A 24,249-nucleotide genomic window follows, 5' to 3' on the forward strand; every position below is an offset into this window, starting at 1 on the left:
CAAACAGTGCAGGCTGCACGTTTATTGACCTTCAAGTGATGCCTAAAAGCAGCTGATCTGGTGTCAGTGTGCCATCTGTTTCGTGCTAGTTTGTGGATATAAACAGAACAAGTGTAGTCTATTTAAAAAAAAAAGGTTTTGTCTTCAGCAACAAAATGAAATAATTAAACATTTGCCAATCGTTGGCACCATCAGGAGGGGGATGGGGGTGTCTGGTAAATGATAAACCAAACTATTAATTGGCATGCTGATTTTAGCATTCCACTCAAAATGCTGCTGTGATTTAGGCACTGCATGAAAGAAATGCGCTGATTTGGAAAAAAAAAAGTTGATGGTTAAAAGAAAAATGCTGAAAGGAAAGAAGGAAGCAAATGTGTTACTTCAAAAACTAAAGGTGTATTCATACCTTTCTTAGTTCGCTTGAAACGAACTGAAACCCTGGTGCTGATCTTTTGAGCAGGTGTGAATACAAACCATTGAATATCGGGTGCTCACCAAACAGCTGAACCGAGACCCAGCCGAAGAGATGGTTTTGTTTACAAATTCTTGGCCTCTTGCAAAAAATGCAATGTGAAAATGAGTCGCACTAAACCAAAAAAGAAACATTGAATTTGGTCCGGACCAAAGAAAGCAAACTGAAGGACTTTCCTGGTGTGAATAAACCCCAAGAGAGATTTCTTCACACAAAGTAATGACAGAAAAGTGGTGTAAGTATATGTTTGTGAGTGTGTGTGTGCATGCGTGTGTATGAGTGTGTGTCTGTGTACAACCCATTCTTCCTGTGGCAGGTGGGAAACTGAGGCAGCGATAAGAAAACTGAGCCACACTTGACCCTCCTTGCCCACTCGCAAAGATTTACCTGCGTGTCAGTGTGAGTGCTAAAATAACTTCAGCATATATGACGTACATGCATCTGTTCCTACTCGTGACACAAAAAATCACTTAGTACAGAATCTTACAAGGTGCGTGATAACACGTGATAACAATGTCACCAGCAATCGTCACAGCCAGAAGTCACGTGCAGAAAACAGTCATTCCTGCAGCAGGAACTGAAAGCCCTGATCCAGATGTCATCCTGTCCGAATGTGACGATAATTACAAGTTTTTCTTGAGCACCTGACACATTAACTCAGTTCTGTTTGGGTGTGAACTCAGAAGAGACATTGCTACAGCTACACACTTTATCCCATAAAAAGGAGGTGTGAGGGGATGATTTTGTGAAGTGACAGAGCACTCTGCTCATTTGGACTTCAGTGGAGACTCACACTGAAGAGAAGAGAGAACAACAATCACACTGAGTGCTTCCTGACACAGGTTGACAAAGGACAAGCTGCACAGAGATACAGAAGAACATGAGGAATAAAGAGAAGCATGATTAATACCGGTACATAAAATGGATGGTTAACTTCGAGCTCTTTTGCCTAGGTTGCTGCAAGTGTTCTTTAACAAAGAGCTCTGTTGCCACCTGCTGGAGAAATGGAATAGCTTAGGTATGATGAGAAAACAGAACAACTGAGTTACATGGAGTAGATGGAAAATTGTGGTTTGGTCTCACTACCAATGATTTGGATAAAAAATATTTTTTGTTTAGCCTTACAATTGTGGAATGGCAGGAACACAATGCACCAGCTTTTGTGTTTCGTTTAGTTTATTAGGATCCCATTAGCTGCAGCATGTCAACAGCTGTTCTTCCTGGGGTCCTGTACACAGATAGTGATTATAAAAGAAGGACTAATCTCATTTGAAAAACTTAATTTGACCACATGTTGCTATTTTCAAGACATTAAAATTTATCAAATCACTGTGAATGTTAAAAGTGTCCCAACTATCGATATATCTGAACCCATCTGTTATCGTCTGATGACATTATATACCTCATTGGTCATTGGTGCCAAGAATGGTCTAAAACTGCTTGCTAAAAGGAACTTTGTCACTGGCGTCCGTTTTTTCTCTGCCAGTCCGTGAATATGGTGTAAAGAAAGTGATGAGTCATGGTTCTCGCGGTACCTACGTTTCCTGAAGGCAACGTGATTGAGGAAGGTTCTAAGCCTTCTTTGTTATGTTGTCACTCATGATTCCACGCCCCTCTCAGTTGATGCCACGCCCCCTCTGAAGTCTGAAACTGAAAAAATACAATCTGAAAGTGAATAAAATATCTGAAAGCAAAAAAAATCTGGATCAGAAGTTGAAACATAAAATATGCCACTGAAAAAAACAAGACCTCAAATATAAAAATATATAATCCTATAAAAATTAAAATTTTAAATAAATGATGTTTTAAAAAGAATTCCAGAATTTAATCAAAATGATATTTAACTTGAAAAAAACTTTCCGTATACTTATCTTTATTTTGAATACATTGAACTTGAATTCAAAGTTCAAGCTCAAAACCTGAACTTTCAGTTTTACATTTTGTTTTCAAATGATCAGAACTTTTGGCCCTGATTTAGCTCCATATAATTTATATTCATAAATTAATCCAACAAGCATGATTTTGGTCTTGCAAAAGTACCCGTAAGGAACCCACACTTGGACATGAAAAACATGCAAACTGCACACAGAAAGGCCCTGTCTGACAAGGAATTCAAACCAGGAACCTTTACTTAACCACTGCACCACTGTGCAGCCACATTAGGTTCATTCTTATTAAGACTATTTCCTTCCTGCAGCAGACATAATTGTATTTCCATAAAAACCTCACAGTACTATGTCATACACAGCAGCACAAAACAGCAGACGAAGAAAGCAACTAGTTGGTAACATAATTAGGTATTATGTATATTAATCTACAGGATTTGATGGTGAGCCTGCAGAGCTAGAAGAAGAGTGAGTGAATACTTAAAAAGGAATGATAATGTTCCTACATATCTTATTGATGTGTAATTGGCAACTGTTTACATCAATAAACCTGCAATAACATTGTCTACCACTAGGAGGCAACGGAAACAACCAAAGAGACATTCCTCTTGCATTTATAGAGTAAATATTTCAGTATTTCTGCTAACAGCTGTACACATCCAGTATAAAGTAACATTTTATTCACATGAAGTCAAGTTTCTGAAAATAATCAGTGTAAGTCCGTCACATTAATTATTTACTATTGTTTATATCAGATGTCTGTTTCTAAAAGGTAAACATCACATTTCTGTATTTAAATATCCAAAACATCTAGCCAAATATGCTATGTATTTTGTAGGACACATGACAGAGTTATGGGGTCAGCCTGATGCACTGTAAGCTACAGTTAATTGCAGTTACAATTAGAATGAAAATAAATAATTTGACTTTCATACACAACTAATAATGAAGACAACCAACATGCTCCAATGCTTTTGAAGCAGATATAATAACATTCAATTCTTAAATGCTCAACTTTGTTCAGCAGCTATTGCTAACTGTGTCTGTCTGTTTTATCGTGCTGTGCAGCTGGTTTAAGAGCTTTTTAACTAAAATCAGCTGCCTACTGCAGCTAAAGTTACGGTATTAAGGTGGTGAGTGTATATTGAAGGACAACTGAAAAGTTGCAGAGTAGAAAGCTAAATAATGCTAGCTAATGATAGCTTAAAACTCAAAGTAAAGCTCTATAAAGTAGGCAAGAGTCACAAATTTAGTTTCTCTTAAGTAAATCAGATCACAGTGCACATTATGATCTCATCTTAATCTTACATACATTTGTTTAAAAAATATTTATAGCTACATCAAACATGAAAACATGTCAGTGTTGTGTAAATGTCATTTTCTGCTGCGCCGGTGAGGCCAAAATATTTTGATTTGAATATGCAGGCGAAGTGTACTAAAATCTGATGTCAGTCTAATCTGTTGTCAAAATGGCATTAAAGGCATCATTGGACAAAGACATCCACGAGAGAAAGAGATGTTTGTTGTCTTGTGATACAGCCAGGTACAAATCTCAGTAATCCTCACTAAACCAGTATCTGCTTTCAGGACTGCAGCATGAGTGAAAATGCACCACCAGAGGTTTAAAAATCAGGACGCTTCCCCAAAAAACTTTGCCTATTCAGCAAAGTGTGTGTCTTATCTTCATCTATATTCCAAACCACATCACCTCAGGGTCTTTTCCAATCATCTTAAAAAGAGTTTGCTCTATAGAAAATGTTCCTGCTTTGCTTCTTGATAGTGTAATTCCACCATTGATAATGGATCCTCAGAGCCCCCAGGCTGCATATGGATAGAAGAATAAAGGTCTGAATTATCAGCACTTCTAGAAGAGTCCACCTTAGAGTGTGACTTCATATGTTTCATAAAGCTCTACCCATTTAAAAGCATGCTAGCAAGAGCAAAGGGAGTGGGACGTGTCTCTATCAATAACAAGAAACTACAGAACTCTACTGTATGAGTTCAGTCACTGTTACTTCAAACACATCACTGATAAGCCTCCACATCTGCACATCTCTCTTCTTCTCTTTCTTCCAGGGGCTGGGGGAGTGCGCAGCTAGCACTTTTGATATTTATTAAGACATTATCGGGTCTGTAATAACACTGCCTGAGCATGTTGGCGTTTAAAAAGCTCTAACATGCAGTGAGATACATCAATATGCAGGAGGTAATGTCAGTCCCACACATATTTATAACAACCTGTTTAAAAATAAGGTGAATTCCTGTGCTCAAAAACAGTGTAGACATTTTATTTAATCAAATCTGGCAGTGAGAATACAGCGTAAGGGTGAGAAAAGCCACTGAACACATTTCTCTCTCCTTTGATCTGTGCACAGGTTACATGAAACCTGAAGGGATATTTCATTAACTGTCTTCAAAGCTGTTCATTCAAAAAAAGATTGAAATATAACCTAAACAAAACCAATGTTTTCATGGTGACTGCCTAAGCTGCCTTCAACCTTCTTTGGCACATAGACCTATTATGAAAATCACGTTTTTTTCCATTATTATATTTATCTTTTATTTATGAAAGCCGTTAAATGGATGGATAATCGGTCATTGTTAATAACAGCGATCGAATATGCTTCTATGTTGGAAAAAGGATTTAGTTGGACTTATGACGGATTTACTATGCAATAGATTGACATTTTGGGATATCATTTCTGATCTATCTTGTATGATATGTCTTCATGCATTAGAAATAAATAAACGTTTTGTTCTACATACATAGTTTTTGTTTTCACATAAATATAGGATAAATTATACATTTCCACCACAGATTAGTATAAAAACACACCAGAAAGCAGGATATAAAGGGTTTAAAGTAGTACCACTGATGCTTCTTACATTACATTTTTTTTGTCCACATCGTTTTCTATTCTGCTGAAGTTAAATAGCTTTCTTTGAAATGTAAGGTTATGTTAATCAGCATATCGCAGCAATTAATCAAGAGATCTTCAAGGACCCCTGGGAGTTCCTGGAATCCACTTGGAAATAGTTTGGGGAGTTGTTTATTCCCTTTGTAGCCACTAGATGTCATTCAAACAAACAGACGTAGTACAGAAGGTGCTGATGGACTCATTACGAGCACAGTCCGTCTTCACTTGTGACATTTTCCACCCAGATTACCGGTTAACACGCATTCCATGCTCGTGAATATTGATTTTTCCCTCTGATCAATTAACACCACATTTGGAGCCGCGGTGCTTCGAGGGAAGAAACAATCACCCGCTAAGATCCGTGCGTCATCGGGTCCCCGGCGGTGCGTACTGCTTCTCCCTCGTCGTGCCTCAGACAGGAGCTGGAGGGTCAGTAGAGCCACACCGATCACCGATCAGCGCGCTAATTGAATACATAAACCGACCACTCCGTCGCGCCTCAACCCGGATGACCCCCGGAGTGACGCGTCTCTCCGGTGAGGGTGAGGAGGGGGCAGAAGCCGTGGAGGAGAGGAGGGGAGAGGCGCAGATCTGCAGGTGCTCTAGCGCTGTCGTAAAGCAGGAGAGTCTGAGAGCATTAGAGCGATGCCAGGGGTAACGAAGTACAATTTAGTGGATGACGCGCACGATTTGAGGATCCCCATGCACAACGACGAGGTGTTTAAGCATGGGGTCTGCTTCGAGGCGAAGGTAGGGACCCTCTACAACACATACTTTATGAGTGACAGCAATCAAAAGATGCTTGAGGAGCAATGACACTGCTGCTGTTACAGCAACCACTGAGCATCTTCATCCATGAGGTTTTCATTAGCTCGTAGCCTGTTTATCGTTATTAACATACTTTGAATTGATCCACTTTGCATGACTTTATACGTCCGTGATTTAAACATCTTTGACCCTCCTTGCTAGTATTGCCTACAGACCGATAACCTGATGAATGTAACATTCATTTTAATTATCATCGGGCACATTTCAGATGAACAAAGGACATGCTGGTGACTGTTTTTACATTTTTGTCTTGTACTTTTGATGTCCTGCAAATTCAGAGTAAGTGTGAAGACTGAAACATTGCATTTTTTTTTCAACAATTGAAATGTTGTTTTTGGGATTATTCAAATAAGCTTTTGCTGTACAAAACATCCAAAAATGAAAATTAAACAATTATCAATTTGCTGAAGCCACACAGGGTGTTTTGGGTTCATTTTAGGGGTTAGAAATTCAAGAATATTAAAATAAATATTATTTCGACAGGAAAAGACAGACCCTCAAAAATTAGAAGCTGATATAGTTTGGTATTTCTGATGTCAAATTGGCTGCATTAAGGATGAAAAAGCATGCGAAATAGTTATCTGTCAATCAACTAATCAATAATCTTTATAATTACAGCTGGAAAGAAATAATTTACTCATAAAGGAGAATATCTCCAGAGAGGCACAAATAAAGCTGTCAAAACTATACTAGAAATAAACTATTTGCCAGTTTAGCACACCGAACCCGTCATCGGCATTTCAACTTTCTCTTGCACTTTGCAGTACATTGGCAGTTTGGAAGTGGGTCGCCCTGGCAGCCGGATGGAGATAGTCGCTGCGATGAGGAGGATCAGAGTAAGACACTTAACCCATCACTGAACTTGACCCCTGAGTCGATAGTAGTCGCAACACATTAACAGACAGCCGCCGACTGATGGGGTGCATGCACAATTATCCACTCTCTCTGTCTCTCTCTTGTCTTCATCTCTCACCTTGTGCTCCCTGCATCCTTACTCCCCCAACATCCTCCTTACACATAAATCGCCAGTTCTGCGTAAAAGCACACACTGCAGATTCAGTGGGCTGCCAGCAGTGCTTTAAATCACAGCAGAATTCATGGGACTGATTTTATGGCTGAGGAGAGATACAGTGTGCAGGTTTTATGTGTACTATTAGTAAAACCAACTCACTCTGGAGCCTCCCTGCAGACCTGACAAGGCCACAGGAAACACAGCGCTGCCTTGTCATTACACATGACTGCAGTGTTACACACAGAAGCGCACAGGGAGGAGAGGATTTAGCTGCTTGTCAGCTGTTGGATCTAATCTAACAACCCAAGTTATTGTGTCACTCAGAGGTCACACACATCCCGAGTGACACCAAGAAAGAACTTAATCCTGATCCCTCGTGTTTGCTGCGGTGTAATGGCCATTTGATTGTGCCTGCAAAGATATAGTGATGCTGTATTTTTGAATTTGGTCTGACACATCTATCAGGAATCTCTGATTGGTTTCATGGTCCCATTTTTCGTAATGAAAGCTCTTGCATGCAGTATGAATTAATGAATTTTATACAACAAGTGAAAACAGCAAGAAAAAAAACTTCCCAAAAAAGGTAGGCTTTTGGAGCCCTCAAGCCATTTCCGTGCAAATACCTTTTTCATCCATTCTTTCACAAACACATTTAATTAAAGGTCTTTGTTATGCCGGTCTTATCTGAAAGCAAAGTTTACAAAGTGCTTGTCTGCAAAGTTTCAAAGCAGAAATAAACTGAAGGAGATAAGGAATAGGAGAAAATAATGAAATACAATAAACAGAATTATGTCCAATGTGGGCGAGATTTAAATTGATAACATAAAAGCAAGTCAGCAGGAGAGTGAGGCCTGTTTGTGCACTCTGTAATGGCTCAGTAATTAAGAGTCTCTTCTTCTGTTGAGAGAGTCGCTCTCACTGAATATTCAAGAGGCAATGTGTCCTCAAAAGACTCACAGCTGCTTAGTGAGAGGCATAAAGGTGAGCTGACACAACCTGTAGAGAATGAGCTTTGCACCGGGCAGACTGAGTAAGTTACTACAGATGCTGTCTGTGCTCCTTTCAGAGACTCTTTACAAGAAGTGGACAGCCAATTCAGAAGTGCTTGAACCCACACAGTTTGTAATTGCCAGCAGGATGTGACTTCAATGGTTGCAAAAAGAAGTCCAATTGGGACGGATGGGACAATGACCATACTTCTTGGTTGATTTATTACCGCAGTAGATGTTTTACTAATGATTTTATGTTCTCTATGGCAAGTTGCAAGTGTTCTTCAACACAGCATGATGTTCATTATAGTTTATGGTACTACTTAGAGTAAAATTACACTACAAGAACGATCAAATGTTTTGTATCGTATGACATCATACGGTATATAAGCATATTAGGCTATATGACCTATGGTATCACAAATATCAAATCAAATTATATCATATGGTATCATTTTTTTACCTGATCATTGTATTATATTCTATTGTATTACATCACAATATTTGTACCATGTCATATTATATCCCATTATACTGAAATCGTACCATATCACCCAAACCGTATAGTGTCATACTGTGTTTTATTACAATGTGCAGTATCAATCCATATCCTATGGTATCTTATTGTATGAATAATTGTAAAATATCATGTCATATCATATGGTATCATACAAACAATGTCAAAGCTTGGTATGTTTAAGGTGTGAATACCCGTGTTTGACGGGTTGCTATACCACCCTACCTCTTAACCAGGGTAAAGACATGACAATGCGTTTCCACCCTGTCGTCCAATAATGGACACTTTTGGAAGTTAAAATTCCAAATTTAAAACTTTAATAAGTGGATTCACAAACCAATCTGTGATGCAAGGATTGCTTAGTTCACTTCTTTTATTCATTCGATGTCCGCACTTCATTGCCCTCTGACAGCAGTGTGCGTGGAGATGAATGGTCCTATTGTCTTACTCTGAATTAGCCTGAGCAACCTGCAGATAATGAGTGTCCTTCACCTGAGCCTCTTCATGCCTGACTGCGTGCTAAAGAAATTTGCCACACAACAAGACGAGCCAGATAAAATCATACGACAATGGAAAAGTCAGGTGCTTTTCACAAGTCACAGCTCCAGACTCATTAGCGCTAAAATTGCTAGATAATTGCCTTGTTGGCAGCAATGATCCCTTTTCTTCTCATTAAATTTCTTTTTTTTCCTGAAATGTCAATACAGAAGTGAGAAGACAGTTCCAATCATGCAGAAAATGAAAGATAGCACCTGGTTGTTATTTTTACACAAAGTAAAGAAAATATGTCAGAGAAGACTGGTGATTTCACAGAACTTCATCTGATTAATTAAACATCTGATGTTAGACAGTGTGTTTTCAAAGCCAGACGTGTTATTTCACATAGATTCTGGTGGTTCTTAGATGTCTGAGCCCTGGTATTTGGAGTGTGAGCCTGCAGTGGAGGCAGGGTACAGGCTCTTAATCATGGAAAGGGATGAAAGTGTCCCGCACATGTCTGCCTCCCTGTGGGACGCCTGCCTTTGAAGGCTTTAACAGCTCCCAGAAACAGAAACCGACAGTTTCTCAGTGTTTACTCAATCTCAGATTTCCCCTCAGGAGAGGAGAGTCAAAAATATCTCATATCTAAATGATCCTCCTTTCTACCTTTGGCAAAATAGAATCTGTCCTATGTACAGAGCTCAACCTCTACAGACTTCAGTGATATTTAATGCTTGTCACACTGCAGCATAATAATCAATTTGGTCTGAATGAGTTTCAACTTCTCTGCCAACCTTGAATGGATATTTAAGTGGATCTTTTTTTCCTTCACAGTATGAATTCAAACTGAAGAACATAAAGAAAAAGAAGGTCAACATTGTCGTTTCCACTGATTTTGTCAAAGTTATTTTGCGCAAAAAGAGGAAGGTGAGTCCTTTTACGCAAATTATTTTGTACTAAATCTTTTGGCTTTTTTGCTTTTACACTTCTGTCACTTTCAACCCATGTGTTTTTGTTTGGTTACAGAGAAAAGGCTGGTCGTGGGACGACAATACAATCTTGGTGACACAAGATCCCATTTACAGGTAGGGCCTCTTGCTGGAATTTAATCCAACACTGGAAAATGGTAAAAAAGTTCAGTTCAGTTGACTGAACATTATGTTGTCTTCATTTCAACAGGATCTTCTATGTCTCACATGATGCCCAGGACCTGAAGATCTTCAGCTACATAGCGAGAGAGGGACAGAGCAACATTTTCCGTTGCAATGTTTTCAAGTCAAAGAGAAAAGTAGGTTTTATCCCTGCGGACATTAAATGCTCTAAATTAACTCTGGCTATATATCATGTTTTTGTTTTCTTCTTAAATTAAATTTAAAAAAGACAAGAACGGTAAATTGATTGATAAGCATCAGTATTTTTAAGTCAAATAACCAATGAGCCTAAAACAGTTTTCCTCTGTGTCATTGTTTTAAGAACACATTAAATGTGTGCTGTGTATGATGTGTCTTCATTATGATATGGACACTGGTAAACTTAAGAGTCAATCCCACAAACACAACAACTGTTTGAGTAACATTTTCTAATAACTAAGTACGACAGTGATATAATTGGTAGAAAGATGTAAAGTATGACGAGACAAACATGTTGTTTGTTTAGGGCATTAAACAAATGTTGCTAACATTAATAAAGCCAGAATATCCCCAGCTTTTTCTCTAAGTAGACTACAAACAATTATGAACCCGCAGACAGTCAATCATTGCTTACAGCTCCATGCTCTTTTCAAAGCTTCTAATGATGTCATTATGCCAATTCTCTATGTGACTTAGAGCCCTGTTGGACCTCAAATAGGACTAATTAATGGGAGAGTCAGAGCCGTTGTCTGTGTTGTGGTAAAATTCTCAAATCTCCAAATATCTGCATATAAAGCAGAGAGCATTTCTTCCTCCATGACAAAGACAGAGCATCCGTGAGGTTGACTCCCATCCCTTCACCATGGAGACCAGACTGACGGTGACTTAGTGAAGCTGAATACTAATCATCGTGTCGGGACGTGAAAAGAAGAGGGGCTTTTTCACTCAGCACTTAAAAGACATTTTTGCCACAGCAAAATGAACACCCACCATGTTTTCAGTGACACGGCCAGTGGTGCCTCAGTCTGTCCCCGAGGCCGCAGAGCCTTATCAGGACAGTGCAGACGAGGCACGTGTGCTGAGTAGGAGGAGATGGATCAGCTGATAAGAGAAGATTTGATTTATTTTCATTTTAGCATGTTTCAGCTCAGCAGGGCTAAGATGTCACCTCAGTATGACAAAAAAGCTTTTTGTGTTTGACCTAAAAAAGGGAAATTACATCTTGGTGTTGAATGATCCATTACAAAAATGTATTCCTGCATGTTTCCTTTACTTTATCACTTGATTCAACTACTTTGAAGCTGCCAGAGGCAGATGACAAGAGATTTCTTTCAACACTGCCTCTGGCACTACTCACTACGGAAAACATTTTTTTAAATTCTCCTATAGTACAGTAAGATTAAAGAAGGACATAGTGGATAAAGTGTAATTCTACGGGATCATTCAGGATGTTGCCACTGGACTGTGTAGTATGGCTTTAGCGAGGGGGGAAAAATCCTCCAATCGATAAAGGAAACTGCTTCTGTCTCAAACACGGAGTTTCCTTTCCCCATGTTGTTAAGATAAAATGCTGAAACCCACATTTAATTGGTTTCAGACCAATCAATTAAGCACGACAACACAATAGATTAAACAAGGCCTTGCCTAGGTCTTATAAACAAATAATAAAGGTTAACAGAGAAATAAAGTGTGCAAAATATGGTCAACATGACCAATACACAGATTATTATTTGTTTTTTGGATTAGATAAAAAAATATTGATTGATAGCATACAATGGCATTCAAAATAGTTATAGAGCAGCTAGCCTAACACTGTCTTAAACTTGAAAAAGGTTAGCAGATGACACCAAACAAACTCTTATCCAAGGTTCTGAAAAAACAATGTTTTGTCACAACCCTTTGACGTCTCATTTAAACTATGTACACAGATACAAGGAAGCATTTGCTAAATGTCCAAATCTACGTAAGTGCATCTGTTGTCTTCCTTTCTAACATTGGTGAACATGGAATGGTCTGTTTGGTTACATTTTGGTAAAACATTACAGGGTTGGTTCACATTGTAACTAAAAGTTCAATTTTGGAATCAAAAGTGAATTGACCACAATTCAAAGCAAAATTGTATTACTTTCTCTACTACGTAATAACAGCAATTCTTCCCTTTGTGTCTATTATTTTCACTGATTTTAGCACTATATTTGTGATGTGTTTACAGTAGAAGCTCTGTGGGTCTCATTTGCTGTGTATGAGATGACAGGGGTCCTGATAAACACTCAATATTTGGCTATTTGGGCATGAGAACAGGCTGGAGAACCACATTGTTTAACTGAACACTGAATATATTAACAAAAAATAGAGCCAGGTTAGCTGTTACTAGGCATTATGTTTCTTATGGTTGCTGCATATTCAGCGAACAGACATGAGATATCAGTCTCTTCATCTGACTCTATGGGCACCCTAGATGATGCATTTCTTAAAACATTTCCTTTAATATAAGTGAAGGTTTTTTTCTTAGTTTCTCTTTATTTCTTACATACTGTGCATGAGTGACCCTTACTTTTAATTAACTATGTCGTTGTGATGCATCAAGGTGTTGGTGACGCATGTTAAATGATTGTGATATCTTTAATCCTAGATACATAATAGGATTCAATCTCTAAAGAAACAATGTGTCCGATATACTGAACACATGCATGACATAATCCTGTGACAAAATAGTGACTTTGACTGACCTCAGTAGCTTATATTTGTATCAGTTTTTATTAATGCTAATGAAACTGTCCCTGCTTGATGACCTGATAATAATGCTGACACACCAGCTGAGCCTCCTGCAATCACAACAAACTTTATATCACCCTCTCTGCCATCAAAGTTACTCGCCTCTGAAATTGACCAATCCATCAGTATGACAGCGAAATGTATGCAGAGCAGATAGACAAGGACACGAAGCTCTGTGCTCGTAATATTGTCTGACTTTTATTGGTCTCTGTCTCGCCGCCTTTTCCTGCTACTAGTGTGAATATTTCCCATCATATTCTTCTTAACCTGTGCACAAATACACACAAACAAACTCTCCTTCATCTATCCATCGTTCTCCCACTGGCACCTTATTTGTTCCCCTGCTGTGTCTCCTCATTTTTGCATCCTTCCTCACTGTGCTCCTGCTTCTGCTTCCCTCGCCCCAGCTCTCATAACCACAAAACACACACACACACACACACACACACAAACACGCTATTTTTCTATGTACTCCTTATAGTCACAGGCCATGAGGATCGTGCGGACAGTGGGTCAGGCATTTGATGTTTGTCACCAGCTAACCCTGCAGCAGAAAAGCGACGACCAGGAGGATGAGGAGGGGAAAGCAGAGGAGTCAGAGGCAGTGCCAGGTGACCTACACACACATACATACCTACACATTCAAAATTAAACACACAAATCCTGTCTGTCCTCCCCCCTGCCCCTGTGTCTGCCCTTCCTGCACCCCTTCTGTCACACACACATAATCTTCTTTCTTCCCCTCAAACAGCGACAACAAAACCTTGCCTCGTCCTCTCTCAGTTTTGTTTTCTCTCTCACAAACAGAAATGCCTTCGGTAACAAACATAAGCAACTGAGCAGAGCTCTCCGAGAAAATGTCATTATCCACCATCACGTTTTTTTTCTGCAGCTTACCAGGCTGCAGCTGCAGATGTGTTTCAGCTTGAGCCATTGATCAAATATGTTGTGGACTTGTGCCAGCTCTTTGCCTGCTGCTGCTGCTGCTGTCACTGCCTCAAATATGCTGCAAACTATGATGCTCAAAGTAAAAACTGCATGAAAATTCCTATTTATCTGGTCTCTCTGCAGCAAAGAAAAGGTTTGCATTGTCAGAGGAGACTGACCTTGAAGCCACTACAGAGGAGAGCATAGAGTGCGTCTCTTCATCAGATCCAGAGAAGAGCAAAAAAGACGAGGCCATTCGTATACATCGTAAGGTAGAGTATAGAAAATGTCCTTGAACATTTCAGTGACTCTCATGCAGTGTTGTCAGAAACACAGATGGGTTGTAAAGCCTGCAGAGAGGAAGCAACCACTGCAAAGTGTGATTTATGGATGCCTGTGGCTTCAATGTGTAATATACTGCAACTAAAAGATAGGGCTACAACTGCTACATTTTTGCTGTCATGTAAATGTCTTCCTTATTAATCAATTCATAATTTGTCTTGAAAGATACTTGTTTATGATGTTTTATGCTTTCTAGTGATTAAAGCAGGTGCAACAGGTTTTTGTAACAACAAAGAATAACAAAAAATATTGCAACAGTAAATGCTTAAATATTCCTGGGTATATAACTTGGTGTACATGTATAGAAACTAAAATTAAAACTGACAGTCACCACAGAAAGCAAAGTGTATTAACAAAATACTAAGCTGTGAGCAGAAACGTCACGGTAAGTAGTTCTTGAGTTACTATGGAAACAGCATGACACAGCTCTTGCTAACTAGCAACTTTTTGAGCTTTCACTAATGTTGACCCGAGGCACACAGGACACAGCACATGTCACAAGTAGCTTTCTTTACGCTCACTTACAGTTTTAATGGAGCTCTGTACATCGTCGCCAGCAGTATCACACACTGCCTCGGGTCTAAATTAAAAATAAAGCGGTTCTTAATTGGCAATATAACACAACCAACACATGGACCGAATAGTTTCGCAACAAAAAGTTACTGCAATATGAAACAATTATACATAATACGTCAGCTTTAGTGTCCGAACCAACCAAACAATCAACAAACTAACCTATGGGCAGATATTTATGACAGAAAGTCTTCTGTACAAACAAACTGGGGTTGATAAGTTTGACTCAGTTTTGGAAACGATGGGGTCATATTGCATTATGGGAAATGTAGGATAAAGTAGTGACCTTATCCAAGGGCTTAAAAGTAAGGAACATTTTGGAGATTTTAGACTCTGCTGAAACTTTAAAAAAAACTTTAAATAAATGAAGTGTTTATAAAACTTTTTTATAAAAAAAGATTTAAATAAATCTTCCAACTGAGCTCCTTAAGTTCCCTCTTTTTACTGCAACAAGAAATAAACATGTACTCGGCCCACCTTAGATCATTTCATCAGAAGAAAAATCTGAAAATAAACAGGATATACTTTGGCAAAGCAAGTTTTCCATTAAAAGGGTTATGATGAAAGTTTGGCATGTAGTCGTGTGAAGATCAGAAAAAATACAGCAAGCGGTCATGTCTTCAAGGCTTGTTTGTGCAGAAAATGTTCCAGGAACCTCTTCAATATTGATGTGATCATGGTTTATTAATGAAAACATATCTAGGTTCTCTGTGCTCTACTAATCCTGAGATGTTGAACAAGCAGCTATCTAATATTTGTCAGTTTAGTTTCTGTGATACTCTGTCAGCTGACTCAAGATAACATGTGCTGTACCAACAAATGTTGGTTTGGAGGATATTAAATCAAATCACATGGTTACCTGAAAAATAAAAATAAATATGCTGTCTGATTTCACATGTTCAGATGGCCCGCCACAATTTCCCCCTCCCTCTTATGTATTTGATTTCAAGGTCAAGTGTCCTTCAAAGACCTGTTTTAATGAAAATGGAGTACAACATATTGATCTCCCATCTCAGACATGACAGATAGCGTATGTCCTTCATGGCTGCTCCTCTCTCAGCAGTGCTCTAACATAATTGTGAGGGTCATAATTCTTGATGGTGGAACCATCTATAATAGCAGCTCGTCTCGTGGCTCTGTCGATCTATTTAAAAATACTATAGACTGAACTCCCATGAAAGCATCATTCTTACAATTAGATTAACTGATGCTGCTCTGTGTTTTGTAGTCAGCCAGAGATTCCCTACTACATAACTAGAGTATATTGTCCATTTTGGCAGATTTGACATGCTTGTGTTGTGAATCCAAGTGCCAACTTCTTTGAAAAAAGTGAAGTCCAATTTAAAAAAAAATACAACTTTCATTCATCTAAACTAACTTCAAAGCGGCTTTCATCCAAAAAATTACATTCCATCAAATAATGGGTCTTATAACCACTTTTTTAAAGAAGTTGCCTAATATGACAAACCCTATCTAACATTCTTGCATATCTATTAAATTTTAGCATCTTTACATTCACTTGTTTGATTTTAAGAGGCCCAGTTTCACTCGTTTGATTGATTCTCATCACTTTCATCGAGTTGTTTTTGGCAAAGAAAAAAAAGAATGTGTCCTGCTAATGATTAAAGAGCAAACTAGTAAAGTTTGCAAACATTAAAATAACTTTATCTGTTATCCGAGCTGGAGACTTAATCACAGCCAAAAGTAAACGTATGTCCAACAACCAACTGAAAACCACATGACTGCAAATAAATGCTTATAGCTAAATAAGGCAAAGGCTTTTAAATTCCCATTGCCAACACTCAGTTGTATTGTGGGTTTTTGTTTGTATCATGTGAAATTACTAAAAGATATTTCCATCTTCAGTCTGTACCATGGCAGAAGAAGAGAGGCCTATGTTTCAGTTCATTTTGTGCTACGGTATCAGCTACTTAAACTCAAACACCAAGCTCCTAGCTCTTTCTCTCTTCATTTATCACACAGCTCACCTGCTTCATGTGGAAATCTGTCTCGGATACAAGGTCCTACATCAACAGCAGCCTCAGTAGAGCACCGCCGGTGTCTTTATTGATCTGTCTTTGGTGTGAAATAAAACACACACCTTTTTTTTTTAGTTATACTTCACATGGTGGAAGTAGCATTGATCTCTCTTCCCTTATTATAAGAACCTCTATACACATCAGCCTTTCTATACCTGTAGTACATTCAGCACAAAGAAACACCCCCGTATTTTTGGAAATGTTTCAAATCAAATAACTTTAAAAAGTCATGTTGCATAATGTTGCTAAACACAGGAGTTGTTAGATACAAATGATTTAACGCTTCATCACAAATCTTTATTGGTTATGATTCTGGATTTTTTCATCAGAATAAAAGGACACAGGAGCTTAGACTGGCAGAGAGCGACCTGATGCTTTTCTTTACACTCTACTATTTTTTATTTCCCCTACCCTAACTCTTAAATTTATCATCTACAAAGTGCATCCATGGCTAGGTGTTCCCCAACACTGACTTAATTTATGGTATCTCCCCAGAAGTAATATGCTAAATGTGTTTCTTTTTAATTTTTGAGCTTTACTGCCAAGAGCAGTAGAGCTTTTTCACTTCACATGTCAAAGATAATATAGTAATCTAGGCCCATGTGTTTTGTTTATCCCTGGTATTCTTTGAGTTTCTCGGTGGTAATCGTATGATTATGTGATCATTTGGTACAATGAACACTGTAGGAAACAGATGTTAGAAGGGTTAGAAATGGCTTTCCTTTCTCATAACATCAACTTTTTGATGCTGTAGAAGAAGTAAAGCTTCATTTACTGTCATTTCTGCTCTAGGTGTCCAGTGACCCATCCCTCCTGCTGAGCTCTCCCCTCCCCGGGGCCTCTGTGTCGGGTCAGTCTGCAGCAGAGGCTCCCCTCTCTGAAGAGCACCAAGTCCAGCTCCTTAAGAAACAACTGCAGCAGCAGGAACAACAGGCACTGGCAGCTTCAGCACAGGTACTACTGGCATGTTTTAAAATTCCATAGTTTTCACTAAAGTAGATACAAATAACAATATATATTTTTTTAACACAACCAAAACGACATGGATGTCAACTTCCCTGCTCATTTCTGTGATCACAATGAAGCCTTTAGCAATTTTCTGTCCATGGCAATCATTTCTTGAAGGTGAAAATAATGGCGCTTTCACTTTAAGTTTCACTTTATTCAGACAATATGTTACTCTATATTTCTGACCCTTAATGAGCTTTTCCTGTTGTTTTCAACTCGAGAAAAACTTGAATGGATAACCATATTACAGCCAGGGATTGCTTATTAATTGATATCTTGACATTTAACTTGTGCTTGAGAAAGAAAAATAAGTTGGTGAGAGGGTCATACACTGACTTTTTCCAACGACATTTCCCACTTCTCCTATCCTTTCTAAAAGAGGATATTGGTTGTTTGGATGTGTTAACCTTATCAGTGGCAGGTGGAATTACCTCAGGCTTCTTTATATCCTTAAGTGTATATCAATCTTCTTGAATAAAGCGTTCTTTGTCTACCTAGAAAGAAAGCTTACTTCTCTTTGTGGAAAATATAAAGTCCACAAAAAGCTAAACATCCCCAGGGTCCTTGTCAGCATGGTGGGCTTGGACTGCCAAACTTAGTTCTACTATTGGTCAGCAAATCTGAAAGATTTCCAATTGTATGGAAATCATAAGGAAGCAGCTGTAACTGACACATTGATAACAAAGAGAAAGTCATGCAAGAATACTTTATTTCACGATGCTTTATTATGCTCTAGCTTTCACAGCTTGTTGCCAAAGGTTTTTTTTTATTTTTGTAAAGTATGGCAACAACTCAGACAACCCTTTGAGATCTGGTTAATATAAATTTCTGTTGTAAAGAAATAAGCAGCTCTGCCTTCTTTAAACAGATGAGCATTCAGTTGAGCATTCAGTGCTTGGCTCAATCATACGTCTAAAGACATGTTCTTCAAGAGCTTATTTTTATATTTTAAGTTGTTTGTTCAGAGTTTCAATAACTCCTTCAGACACTTCTTCAGATACTCACAAATTTGAAGTTTCTTCAAGATATGACTCGATTGGTCTCACAGCCTCCAGCCAACGACACTCAATCTATAACATAACATCCCCCAGCAGGGGAAATATAGGTGACATATACCCTTTACTGATGAGAGAAACTGATGAGAGAAACTGTGACAAGTCTTATGACGTTTAAAGGGCAGTGGGAGGGAGACCGAAGGGAATAGAAATTCAGAGTTCCTTTGGTCGAAGATGAAAGGGGAAAATATATTCATATATCCAAAACGACCTATCCTAAATTCTTTGTTTGTGTATATATGCATATAAAATAGATCAACAAGCCTAAATGTGCAACTAGTCTGTAAATTACAGGCTATGCTGCTGTCTATTTACTCTGTATATCTCTTCTAAGGACACAGTCAAACTGACTGACTTTAGCTACAGCAAGCTTAAGAAATAGAATATGTATTGTCTCTGACCAGATAAGTGCTGAAGCTAATTTTCCTCACAGTCAGTTTCACTTCATTGAGCTGTGTCAACATTGAATGTAACTTAGACGCAGTACAATCAGCTCCTATTGTTTCCCTTTGGGGTTTTGCTGATTGACATAGTCACACAATGGAAGTTAAAAACACAAGAGTGAGAGCTGCCATTGTGTTAACATTGAGAATAATGGAGCGCTGTCTGCGTGCAAAAAGTCTACATGCATGCTAGCTACTCTATCTGGCTGAGTATTTCCAATGTCACCCTGCTTACATGCTTATTGTGACAATACTACATTTCAGAAAGACTCTTATAGACTTGATTTCATATGATATAGTGTTGTCTTCTTTAATTTTTCAACTTAAGTAATGAATGTAATCTTTTTATGATTTTTTTATCCTTCTTATTGTTTTTTTTCTGGGGGATTTTTCCCTTTAAATACTTTTTCCGCCTGTTTTTTTTACTCTTTTTACTCTGTGTCATCACCGCTGTGTTTTCAAATCTGTAGTTATCCTCCCGTGCCCTCGTATTGTCTCGCTGTATTGGGCCATCTTTTGGTTCTGCTGTGTTACATATCTTGTTTTTGAGTTATTAAATTCCATAAGTGGTGATGAAATCTGCTTTAATGCTTACTAAATTCAACATATTAGCATGCTAATAATTTGTAATCAGCGTAAACAGCCTAAATCTACCAATCTATCCATCTATTTTTTGTTGAGACTATTTGGTTGAGCTTGAGGAAAAGTGAAGCAATGATCGAAGCAGAGGGATTCACTGTAAATGTCTGTAACAGCAATCCATCATCTAGGTGCTGGAAAGCGAGTTTATAGCAAAAACAGCTACCATTAGATTAGATTCCTTTCACAGGTGAATTATTTTTTGTTTGTGTGACGGTTAAATGTAAGACGATAACTTGCGTGGTTTTAAAATCCTCGTCAAAATCAGTTTATAGGATTATGTTTAAATATACCTAATGAAACACATATCAGGCAAATCTGTTTGAGAACAATTGGGGAGTCAGTTTGACTCAAATGGAGAACGATAATTAGAATCTGCTATTTTCATTTTGAATCAGTGGTGTGTTCATGAGGATGTGGTGACCAGTTTGAGCTTATTAAATTCTCACCTCTTTTATTCCTCTCAACTTTTAGATGAAAAAAAGTTTCCTCAGTGAGATATGCCTTAGGCAAAGATTCAAGACCTTTGATCATTTAGGGGAAAGTTCTTTCTTTGTGCTCTCAGCTCACTTTGACCAATCTCATTGACAGAATCAGATTGTAAATGCTGACGCGCCATAAAATCAGATCTTGGTGGTAATTAATTAAGGTGTTGCCTCACGGACGGTGTTTTAATTAAGAGCAGCCTTTTACTGGTCTTGGTTTTTCATTTTGGTGTCTGACTTCCACTCTGTGTGTGTTGATCCCTTCAGGTCCATGTTCTGCAGGAGCAGCTGTCAGTAGAGGTGTGTGCACGGACTGAAGCTCAGGCCAGAGTGCAGAGGCTCCTGCAGCAGAACACAGACCTGCTGCAGCACATTTCCCTGCTGGTTAAACAGATCCAGGAGCTGGAGCTCAAATCTGCTGGACAGTTAACATCCAGTGAGTGTAAAACCTGCTGTTTTCTTACTGAACTATTCAGCTCTCCATCTCATTTTTGTGTTTTATTTTGTTTTGTTGATTATTTATTTCTTTTCTTTTCTGCTAGTTTCCATCATCCAATTTCCTTTCATCTCTTTTGCCTTTCTTTTAGACTGCTTCCTGTCGTTATGGCTCCTTTTCTCATCCATTTCTGGCAAGCAATTTGTTATCCCATGGCAGCCCTCTCACAGGATTCAGTTTGCTCTCTGCCCACCTCTACCCCCCCCCCTCTGGCTCCCTGCTTTTAGCCATTGGAAATGTGCTGCCATAAAGTCATGAATTATCAAATCCTGTCAGCACAGTCTTCACCCAACTCCATTTAATCTTCAATGCTCTCCTCAAAACCCTCTTTTCCAGGCTCCATTGTCTCAGTTTTTTTTTTATAAATGATGTGATGGCTACCAATTTAATCATACACGTCCTTTTTAAAAAATCTCTGTGTTCATAGTGGGCTCCCAGGACAGTCTGCTGGAGATCACTTTCCGATCCAAACCGCCCAGTGCAGCCTGTGACACCCTCACCTCTTCTTCGTCATCGGGTGCTTTAGCAGCTCAGTCCCTGCTCCAGATCAGCGACAGCACCTGGGTCTCTGGCCTCCCAGGACTCTGCTCTCCAGGGACCACAGGCACTGCCACCAGCCCTCTGGAATTAAGCGGCAGTGGAGTTCGATTCGAGTGTTTCCGCTTCTCCTCCCGGGGGACGGACAGCCAGGATACGAGCCAGGACACGGGGGAGACTCCCAGCGACGGTCCCGCGGATGAGAACTCGCTGCTTGGGGAGCAGGTCCTGGGAGCCCTGGAGCTGCTCCGGTTCAGGGAGTCGGGGATCGGATCAGAGTACGAATCAAACACTGATGAGAGTGATGACCGGGACAGCTGGGGGCAGGGGGAGGGGGCGGGGGCTGATGGTGCAGCTCGACTGTTTAATGTGCTGAATGCAGAGATTCTGCCAGACTGCTTAGGGGATGAGATGGCTGTGTAGTGGTGCTAATAAAGCTACACATGCAGCATTGAATTTATGCACCAGCCCAATGGGAAAGAGGTGACGTTCATAGGACTTTATTTCACATGCATTGTGACAACAATTAGCCACATTGTCTGCTGGTATGAATTATTTGTAGCTTTTTTTTTGACAGAGTTCTCAATGTTAAGCTTTTAGTTTTGTTGTGCGGCTCCCTGTTCACAGCAAACATTACTCACTTCTATAAAGGCAGAAGATGGTTTGAGACTTAAAAAAGAAAATAATAATGTATACGTGAGCCGACCAATATGATCACAATGTTTAAATTAACTTGGACACAGAATTCAAGAAAACATAAAAAACTAATTTAATTGATTTTCCTCTGTATGGGATTTTCCTCTTATCCTTTATCACAACTCGCCAGCATACTGTAATGCCAAATTCTAATAAACAATATAAACAAAATAATTATTATATTATTAACTGCCTTTTTCAGCCACTATTAGCCATAACAATGTTAAACAAAGCTTGCTCTTGTTTCATATGAATTCAAAAATTACTAAAAAAGAATAAATTAAATATGAAAGCAATGCTAACAGCTTCTTGGTGCTGAGCTAGATGCCTACGTCAACATGCTAACATGCTTTGTAATGGTTACCATGTTCAGTTTCATACAGTAGCTCAGTGTGTTGATATGCTAATTTGACTAATTAGCATTAAAAGTATGGTTGATGGTGTAACAGAAATTTGGTGCTAAACTAAACCTTTGAGACATATAAAAAAACGTTTGACCTGAGAGCAAGTTCTCTGTATTTCAGACGAAGAAAAAAAACATTATTTAATTTTTTTTACTCAATTGCAAATTGCAAATACACCCCAAAAAGAGCAGGTATACTTATACTAATGTGACACAGTATTTTTCAAACCCTGGACTGTCTGATAGTACAAACACTTTGGTGTTTGAGGCTCTGTCTGATCTCTGCTGTCTGTAGGTATGTGTGTTACAATCTGTGTGTGTAATGATTGTTGTACCTTGGTGCAATCACCACTCACTGGGCTTGTTACACTGTGCTTGTATCTTTGTTTATGGATTTGTGACACATTGGGCATGGACTTGGTCATTTGTTGCTGTTTTCTATTGAAAATCTCTGAAGTCTGGATATGCTTACACATATTTTGGAGTGTGAAAAATAATAGTTTAATGTGCTTGTTATGACAGCTGATCTGAAATTACACATGGGTTTAAAAACCGACCTGTATCTTTTTTTTTGTTATCTTTTCACATCATTGTTTATTGTTTGATAAACATTAAACATAGACGAGTCAGTTCATGATATTCTTTAACCTGGTCCTGATGCTGTTAATCAATGAAACATCTCACTGGTTGCAGGTTGTGCTACAGTGTGCTTTATAGAAATGTAGCCCCCAGGAATTGACAGTTGATTTATTAATGCTGTACTGTGGCACCAGCAAAATGCTGTGTTACTGTTGCACCTCCCTTCAGATGATTTTTTCCGAAAGTCTGAAATCAGACCAAGATGGTGGTCTATAAAACTTCCAGACAAACTTCATATTCTTCTGGCTGGCTGTCACTCGAACTCCACCTTACTGACAGAAAGCCAGCACTTTGAATCACTGAACCTGGGACGTGCCTTTGAGCTCTTTCCAAAATCGATAAATCTCTTCCTGGCCTTCCTCTCTACCTCTTTCTCTCACTCCCCCACCTCCCTCCCCTCTTGTCCCTGAAGTCTGTCAACTCTTTCTCAGTGTATTTGCACTCACAAGCTGTCTGCTGCATCCGTTTATCCACATCTTTCTATTAGTCTTTTGTGGCATTTACCTCCAAAGGTATGTCTGTTGTTAACACAGGGTCTAATTAGATCAATGTTTCCTCTTCATGCCTTTTCTGAAATTATTTCTGGTGTTATGATGCTTTCAGTAAATTTGGTGACTTACAAATTGCTGAGATGAACCTCTCCTTGATATAAAAATAAATATTTCTCTGATAGGGCTGACATTTTCAAAATGTTTTTCTTGTAACTGTTTATAATTGGTTGAAAAACTGGGGTGTAAGCCTGCATGCTTGTTGTTAGCGACGGTGACGGCGCTTAGAAATCCACCAGCTGTGGTCATTAAACAGGGTCATCCCCCATAAAGCTCACTTTGTGTGCAGCCAGCAGCAGCTTAAAGTAACACTGCAGATAAGCTGGAAAATATAAAGAATATCAGTGATTACCCGCCTACAGCCAACCACGATATCCTGCAGCTCCATAAGTGCAGCTGCTGCTGACACAGA

The 24,249-nt window shown here is 38.9% G+C and overlaps 1 protein-coding gene across 1 annotated transcript; it reads left to right on the forward strand.

Moving 5' to 3' along the window:
• Positions 1 to 5,248: 5,248 nt before the first annotated feature.
• LOC132978870 (carboxyl-terminal PDZ ligand of neuronal nitric oxide synthase protein-like) lies at positions 5,249 to 23,272 on the forward strand. The gene is made up of 10 exons (XM_061044207.1): positions 5,249 to 6,026; positions 6,869 to 6,940; positions 9,937 to 10,029; positions 10,129 to 10,187; positions 10,282 to 10,390; positions 13,489 to 13,618; positions 14,079 to 14,206; positions 17,681 to 17,842; positions 20,786 to 20,954; positions 21,442 to 23,272. Exons 1-10 carry the CDS (start codon positions 5,922 to 5,924, stop codon positions 21,972 to 21,974), a joined length of 1,560 nt encoding a protein of 519 aa, XP_060900190.1. The 5' UTR covers positions 5,249 to 5,921; the 3' UTR covers positions 21,975 to 23,272.
• The last annotated feature ends 977 nt before the right edge of the window (positions 23,273 to 24,249 follow it).

This window comes from Labrus mixtus, chromosome 8 (assembly GCF_963584025.1).
Source record: "Labrus mixtus chromosome 8, fLabMix1.1, whole genome shotgun sequence".
NCBI lineage: Eukaryota > Metazoa > Chordata > Actinopteri > Labriformes > Labridae > Labrus > Labrus mixtus.